At 51.2% G+C, this 8376-nt stretch overlaps 1 protein-coding gene across 1 annotated transcript; it reads right to left on the bottom strand.

Moving 5' to 3' along the window:
- Window positions 1–2608: 2608 nt before the first annotated feature.
- LOC148833252 (interleukin-17C-like) lies at window positions 2609–8376 on the bottom strand. Its single transcript, XM_088916646.1, has 2 exons — window positions 8047–8376; window positions 2609–5340 (listed from the first exon to the last, which is right to left on the bottom strand). The coding sequence occupies exons 1-2, from the start codon at window positions 8187–8189 to the stop codon at window positions 5106–5108; spliced, it is 378 nt and encodes a 125-aa protein (XP_088772772.1). The 5' UTR covers window positions 8190–8376; the 3' UTR covers window positions 2609–5105.

Here is an 8376-nt window from a genome sequence, read left to right on the forward strand (position 1 = left end):
ACGAGACAGGAGACGCAACGCGGTGCCTTCTGCAGGTGTGTCTCCTCTCAGGCATTGTCCTCCCTCCTCTTCTCGGCCTGGAGCGAATGTTAAGCGATTCTGGCTTAACATTCGACCCACATGGGCAGCATGTTGTCAAAACATCTCTTTTTTTCACCTCGGAAATATCGCTCGACTACGCCCTGTGTAATCACTAACTGTGGCTGAGAAGCTGAGCAACACAGATGTGTTCTCTCGAATTGACTACTGTAACCCTCTGCTCGCTGGGGGTATCTAAATCCACAGTGAACAAACTCCAGTCTGTCCAAAATTCAGCAGCCAGAATCCCGACCAGGTCTAGTGCAAGTGATCACATTACTCCTGTCCTGGAGTCCCTGCACTGGCTACCTGTCAAATTCCGTGTGGACTTTAAAATCCTCATGCTCACCTATAAGGCTCTGCATGGCTTGGCACCTCAGTACCTGTCTGAAGTATTATCGCCTTACTCCCCACCTCACAACCTTCGCTCCTCTAATTCTGCTCTCCTTACTGTCCCCCAAGCCCGTCTACACTCTGGGGGTGACAGGGCCCTCTCCTGTTGTGCCTCCAAACTCTGGAGCTCTCTCCCCAAGGATATCGGAGAGTCACCTTCTCTAAACCCCTTCATTCTTCTATATTCTATATTCTTTTTATTTATTGTTGTTGTCATTCTGTTGTGGAAGACCGAGTCAAAAGGTCAGGCCAGTGACTATGCGCGGGAAAGGTTTTCTGTTCGCATCTAAGACCACTGCCTTAGGTGCAGACTAAAGCCTGTGATCCCTCACACCCATTCAACCAGAGAGAAATGAAGCAGAGTGCAGGATGCCAAATGGCATCCCCCTGTCCTGTTTGTTTGACTTCTGACACTGCCCCTTTCCCTGTACGTTCCTTTGATATGTTAAAGTCTTGCCTACTTTTACTGTATCAAAAGGAAAGTGTCACTTCAGTCCAGGGAGCATGTCTTGAGTGCTAGGGGAAACCCTGTCTCTGTGATGTGCTCCCCTTCAGCTGATTGTATTAAAGATCTCTGTTGACAATCTCCCAACCTGAGTGAAGACTGAGTTTTCTTCGACACTGTAAAGCGCTTTGAGTAGCCACCTTTAAAGGCGCTATATAAAATAAAATTTCTTCTTCTTCTTATTATTATTATTATTATAGAGTGCAGGGCACATAAAGTGCAATGTGCACAGTGGAATTTACTTTAGAGGATTGTGCACAGAATACATCAGACAGTTTGCCTGAAGTTAGGCAAAAATGAACTAAGTTTCCAGATTTGGAGGAAGTGCAGTAGGTACCAGGGTGTTGAGGGGCCTGACAGCTGTTACAGAGTCTAGTGGAGCTGGCCCGTATACTAGGATATCCTTTACCAGATGGTAGGAGGACAAAGAGGTTGCAGGAGGGGTGGGAAGGATCATCCACAATACTGGAGGCTTTGTGTGTGCAGCGTGTGTGGTAGATGTCCTGAATGGACAGGAGGGAGGCTCCAGTGATGTTTCCTGCTGGATTGACAATTCGTTGCAGGGACTTGCGGTCTGAGACCTTACAATTCCCAAACCCAACAATGATACAGCTGGTCAAGATGCTCTCGATGGTACTGTGCCTCTATAGAATGTGGACAGTACGGGGGAGGGGGAAGGTTTGCCCTTCTCAGTCGCTGCAGGAAGTGGAGAAGTTGTTGTGCTTTTTTAGCTAGGGAGGTGGTGTTCATGGTGCAAGTGAGGTCATCTGTAAGATTTAAGATCACTTTACTGTCCCTATACAGTCTCCTGCATCAGGACTGTGTCGTTTCTCAGACCCCAGCTTGCTCTCCAGGAGACACACAGATAGGGAGAGAAGCTGGGGGTCAGAGCGCAGGGTCAGCCATTTATACAGCAGCCCTGGAGCAGCTGGGGTTAAGGGCCTTGCTCAGGGGCCCAGTGGAGTAGGATTCCTCTGCCGGCCACGGGATTCGAACCGGCAACCTCCCAGCCACAGGCTGTGCATTAGGGAGTGATCAGGCCCTCCTGAAGTCAATTACCATCTCTTTTTGTCGTGTCGACATTCAGCTCGCTAGCTCTGGACGCGCCTCGTTAAGCAATTAGATGGTGGCGCAGATTGCTGGGGGCGATGTGCTCAGTGGTGTGTGTGTGTCTGCGTGGGGGGGGCATCTGCACTGTACAAAATTCCCCAAGAAAAGAGGCAAAAAGAGAAATTCTTTCTCTGTGTTTTTCTGTGGAAAAGTCTGGGCCAGGGGGCGCCCCACTCCTGCTCACAGCCCGCCTCTGCACCGCAGCTGTAGAGGGGGGGTTTTCTGTTCGGACAGGACACCAGCCTGTCACAGGACACACACACACCCTAGACAGGACACCAGCCCGTCACAGGACACACTCACACACACACACACACACACACACACACACCCTGGACAGGACACCAGCCCGTCACAGGACACACACACACACACACACACACACACACACACACACACACACACACAGACACACCAGCCCGTCACAGGACACACACACACACACACACACACCACCACAGCACAGCACAGCACAGCACAGGACCACGTAATCGTACCGAACATACAAAAAAAGATATGTTGCACAATCCACAAACTTATTGCACAAGCATAGACACATTGCACAGTTATAGACAGATTACAAATCCATTTCCATACCAGCTGTAAACAGAGGGTTCAAGTTTAGTCCCGAAACAGGTCAGTGTTGCCCCTGCCCAGACACACAGCGGACATGTTGTAGAGTCTCATGGCAGGGGGCAAGAAAGAGCTCCTGTAGCGCCCCCTGTCGCACCGTGGCTGGATCAACCTGCTGCTTCTTTTTAACAGAAAAGAAGGTGGGGGTGGAGGGGATCCCCATTACCTGTAAAGCGCTTTGAGTGGAGTGTCCAGAAAAGCGCTATATGAGTGTAAGCAATAATAATAGTAATTATTATTATTATTAACCATAAATACTTTCCATGTGTCTCAGCACTAGCAGAGTTGTAGCGTCTTGATACAAGACACAGCCGGATGATCTCCTCCAGTCAGTACAGGAGGCTCTTCTTTACACAGAGGGTGGTGGGGGTGGGGAACAAGCTGCCCAGCCATGTTGTTGAAGCCGATACCCTGGCTTCTCTCCAGACACAGCTGGGTGAGACCCTCCAGTCAGGACAGGAGGCTCTTCTTTACACAGAGGGTGGTGGGGGAGGGGAACAAGCTGCCCAGCCATGTTATTGAAGCCGATACCCTGGCTTCTCTCCAGACACAGCTGGATGAAATCCACCAGTCAGGACATGCAGCGAGTAATTAATTTCTTGTGCGAGGGACTGGACGTGTAGACAGAAATCCGTGACAGTGACAGGTGACTCGTGCGAGGGACAGGACGTGTAGACAGGAATCCATGACAGTGACAGGTGACTTGTGCGAGGGACAGGACATGTAGACACGAATCCGTGACAGTGACAGGTGACTCGTGCGAGGGACTGGACGTGTAGACAGGAATCCGTTACAGTGACAGGTGACTTGTGCGAGGGACAGGACATGTAGACACGAATCCGTGACAGTGACAGGTGACTCGTGCGAGGGACTGGACATGTAGACAGGAATCCGTTACAGTGACAGGTGACTCGTGCGAGGGACAGGACGTGTAGATACGAATCCGTGACAGTGACATGTGACTTGTGCAAGGGGCTGGACGTGTAGACAGGAATCCGTGAAAGTGACAGGGGACTCCTGCGAGGGACAGGACGTGTAGACATGAATCCGTGAAAGTGACAGGTGACTTGTGCGAGGGGCTGGATGTGTAGACAGGAATCCATGACAGTGACAGGTGACTCGTGCGAGGGACTGGACGTGTAGACAGGAATCCGTTACAGTGACAGGTGACTCGTGCGAGGGACTGGACGTGTAGACACGAATCCGTTACAGTGACAGGTGACTCATGTAAGGGACAGGACGTGTAGACAGGAATCCGTGAAAGTGACAGGTGACTCGTGCGAGGGACAGGACGTGTAGATACGAATCCGTGACAGTGACATGTGACTTGTGCAAGGGGCTGGACGTGTAGACAGGAATCCGTGAAAGTGACAGGGGACTCCTGCGAGGGACAGGACGTGTAGACATGAATCCGTGAAAGTGACAGGTGACTTGTGCGAGGGGCTGGACGTGTAGACAGGAATCCATGACAGTGACAGGTGACTCGTGCGAGGGACTGGACGTGTAGACAGGAATCCGTTACAGTGACAGGTGACTCGTGCGAGGGACTGGACGTGTAGACACGAATCCGTTACAGTGACAGGTGACTCATGTAAGGGACAGGACGTGTAGACAGGAATCCGTGAAAGTGACAGGGGACTCCTGCGAGGGACAGGACGTGTAGACACGAATCCGTGACAGTGACAGGTGACTCGTGCGAGGGGCTGGACGTGTAGACAGGAATCCATGACAGTGACAGGTGACTCGTGCGAGGGGCTGGACGTGTAGACAGGAATCCGTTACAGTGACAGGTGACTCGTGCGAGGGACTGGACGTTTAGACACGAATCCGTGACAGCGACAGGTGACTCGTGCGAGGGGCTGGACGTGTAGACAGGAATCCGTTACAGTGACAGGTGACTCGTGCGAAGGACTGGACGTGTAGACAGGAATCCGTGACAGTGACAGGTGACTCGTGCGAGGGACTGGACGTGTAGACAGGAATCCGTGACAGTGACAGGTGATTAGTGCGAGGGACTGGACGTGTAGACAGTAATCTGTTACAGTGATAGGTGATTAGTGCGAGGGACTGGAGGTGTAGACAGTAATCTGTTACAGTGACAAGTGACTCATGCGAGGTGATTTCTTTAAATAAAATTTTATTTTTAAATAAAAGCCACTGGGGAAATGGCCTTTTAAAAGGTAGTCTGTTTCATTACACGGTAACTATACACACACTACACAGAACACCTGGGAAAGTACTCTCCCAGCTGAACGACTCTCCCCAACACCGACACCACGGCCGGTGGTGATAAATACGAATAAATACGAATAAATAAGAATAAATACGGGTGCCGTCTCCAGCTAGTCGCCCCGAGCCCGCCTCGCGCCCGGGGAAGAGGCCGGGCCTACTGACTGAAAACACAGGTGCAGCCGGTGGTGACCTCCAGGGCGGCGCTGCTGAGCCAGAAGAAGTCGCCGTGCTCACAGGGGTGCCGGTAGTAGACCCTCATGAAGTAGCTGATCCCCACCACGTTGATGAAGCGGTTGGTGTTCCCTTTGCGTCTCTGGTCCAGGCAGTGCTGGTGCAGGCAGTGGGCCATGTGGATGTGGGGGGGGTAGCGGTTCTTGTCTATGTCAACCCTGGAGCAGAGAGAAGAGGAGACACGGGGTGAGCGGGAGAGGGGGGAGGAAGAGAGGCGACACAGAGAGAGAGGAGACACAGGGTGAGCGGGAGAGGGAGGAAGAGGCAGAGAGAAGACACAGAGAGAGAGGAGACACGGGTTAGAGAGGAGACACGGGGTAAGCGGGAGAGGGGGGAGGGAGAGAGGGGACACAGAGAGAGAGGAGACACAGGGTGACCACAGCCTGGACACAGAAACTGGACACAGGCAGACCTGGCTGTCCAGAGAGGACAGGCTCAGTGACCACAGCCTGGACACAGACACTGGACACAGACAGACCTGGCTGCCCAGAGAGGACAGGCTCAGTGACCACAGCCTGGACACAGAAACTGGACACAGACAGACCTGGCTGTCCAGAGAGGACAGGCTGTGCTCCCACTGCCAGCGGGGAGAAATAGAGACAGAGGTGCACTTCCTACTGCACTGTGACAGATACTCTGGGATTAGAGAAACATTCTTCCCTAAACTCAGAAATCTAGTCCCAGAGTTCCCACACCTGCCAGAATCACAACGGGTCCCAATCCTACTGGGAGAAGGAGGAGGGAACTCAGTTGAACTGGCAGCCCAGTATGTGATCTCCTGTCACAGCCTGAGGAACAGTGAGCCTGTCTCTCAATAATAATAATACAGTGTGTGATCTCCCGTCACAGCCTGAGGAACAGACAGTGAGCCTGTCTCTCAATAGTAATAATACAGTGTGTGATCTCCTGTCACAGCCTGAGGAACAGACAGTGAGCCTGTCTCTCAATAATAATAATACAGTGTGTGATCTCCTGTCACAGCCTGAGGAACAGACAGTGAGCCTGTCTCTCAATAGTAATAATACAGTGTGTGATCTCCTGTCACAGCCTGAGGAACAGTGAGTCTGTCTCTCAATAATAATAATACAGTGTGTGATCTCCTGTCACAGCCTGAGGAACAGACAATGAGCCTGTCTCTCAATAATAATAATACAGTGTGTGATCTCCTGTCCCAGCCTGAGGAACAGACAGTGAGCCTGTCTCTCAATAATAATAATACAGTGTGTGATCTCCTGTCACAGCCTGAGGAACAGTGAGCCTGTCTCCCAATAATGCTCCTTCTGTCTACAGTATATGTCAATATTTTATAATATGTCTCTGTTGTAAATGTCTGTAATATGTCTTTAGATTTTATTTTACTTTTATTTTATGTTTTGTTCCATGTTAATTTTATTATTTTTATGTGCTTTGGCAACACTGATTGTACCCATCGGTCATCCTAATAAAGCACCTTGAATTGAATTAAGGGAAAGACAGGGAGAGAGGAGACACAGGGATGGACAGAGAGAGGGCAGAGGGAGAGGAGACACAGGGGTAGACAGAGAGAGGGCAGAGGGAGAGGAGACACAGGGGTAGACAGAAAGAGGGCAGAGGGAGAGAGAGGGAGAGGAGACACAGGGGTAGACAGAAAGAGGGCAGAGGGAGAGAGAGGGAGAGGAGACACAGGGACAGACAGAAGGAAGAGAGAAAATAAGAGGAGGAAGAGACACTATTCCTGTCAGCCTCAGTAAACAATAGAGACACACACCAACACACAATGTACACACATCCAGCATAAACACACAACACAAACAACACTCCCAACATGCACAACACGCACCACAGCACACTATGAGGAAGACAGAGACTGACAGACATGCTCACACACAGATAGACAGACAGGTGCCCACAGAGACACACAGAGACAGAGACAGAAACAAATACACACAGACACACAGACACCAAAGATGCAGAGAGAGAGACAGAGACACACAGAGACAGAGACAGACACACACAGACACAGAGACAGACACACACAGACAGAGACAGACACAGACACACACAGACAGGGAGACAGACACACACACACACACACACACACACAGACACAGACACACAGACACACACACACAGACACACAGACACAGAGACAGAGACAGAGACAGAGACAGACACACACAGACACAGACACAGAGACAGACACACAGACACAGACACAGACACAGAGACAGACACAGACACAGAGACAGACACAGACACAGAGACAGACACACACAGACAGAGAGACAGACACATACACACAGACACAGAGACAGACACACAGACACACACAGAGACAAACACACACAGACACAGACACAGAGACAGACAGACACAGACACAGAGACAGACACACACAGACACAGAGACAGACACAGACACACACAGACAGGGAGACAGACACACACACACACACACACACACACACACACACACACACACACACACACACACAGACACAGAGACAGAGACAGAGACAGACACACACAGACAGAGAGACAGACACACACACACAGACACAGAGACAAACACACAGACACAGACACAGACACAGAGACAGACACACACAGACACAGAGACACACACACACACACACACACACACACACACACACACACACACACACAGACACACAGAGACAGACACACACAGACAGAGAGACAGACACACACACAGACACAGAGACAGACACACAGACACACACAGACACAGAGACAGACACACAGACACACACAGAGACAGACACACAAAGACAGAGAGACAGACACACAGACAGAGAGACAGACACACACAGACACAGAGACAGAGACAGACCCACACACACACACAGTTGCTCAGACACTCGCCTGTACTCCCAGGGGGCCAGGGAGCGGCTGTGTGTGTCCCCGGAGGGCAGCTGGTCCCAGGCTGTGAGCAGGCTCCTGTTGATGTTGCTGTCAGTGCAGTTGTCCATGCAGGACAGGCAAGGCCAGGCCCAGGCCAGGGGCATGGGCACCAGCAGGACAGCAAGCTGCCAAAACACAGACGCTGTTACTCTCTTAGAAACCTGTCTGTCTCTCAGTGTGCCTGTCTCTCTCTCTCAGCAGGCCTGTCCCTGATGTGTTCGGGGTGGTGCGCTCAGCGGGTGGGGAGGGAGAGCTGGTGTGAGAGAATTCCCTTGTGTCATCTGCCTGACT

This window comes from Atractosteus spatula, chromosome 5, assembly GCF_055471065.1.
Source record: "Atractosteus spatula isolate fAtrSpa1 chromosome 5, fAtrSpa1.hap1, whole genome shotgun sequence".
In the NCBI taxonomy this organism is placed as follows: Eukaryota; Metazoa; Chordata; class Actinopteri; order Semionotiformes; family Lepisosteidae; genus Atractosteus; species Atractosteus spatula.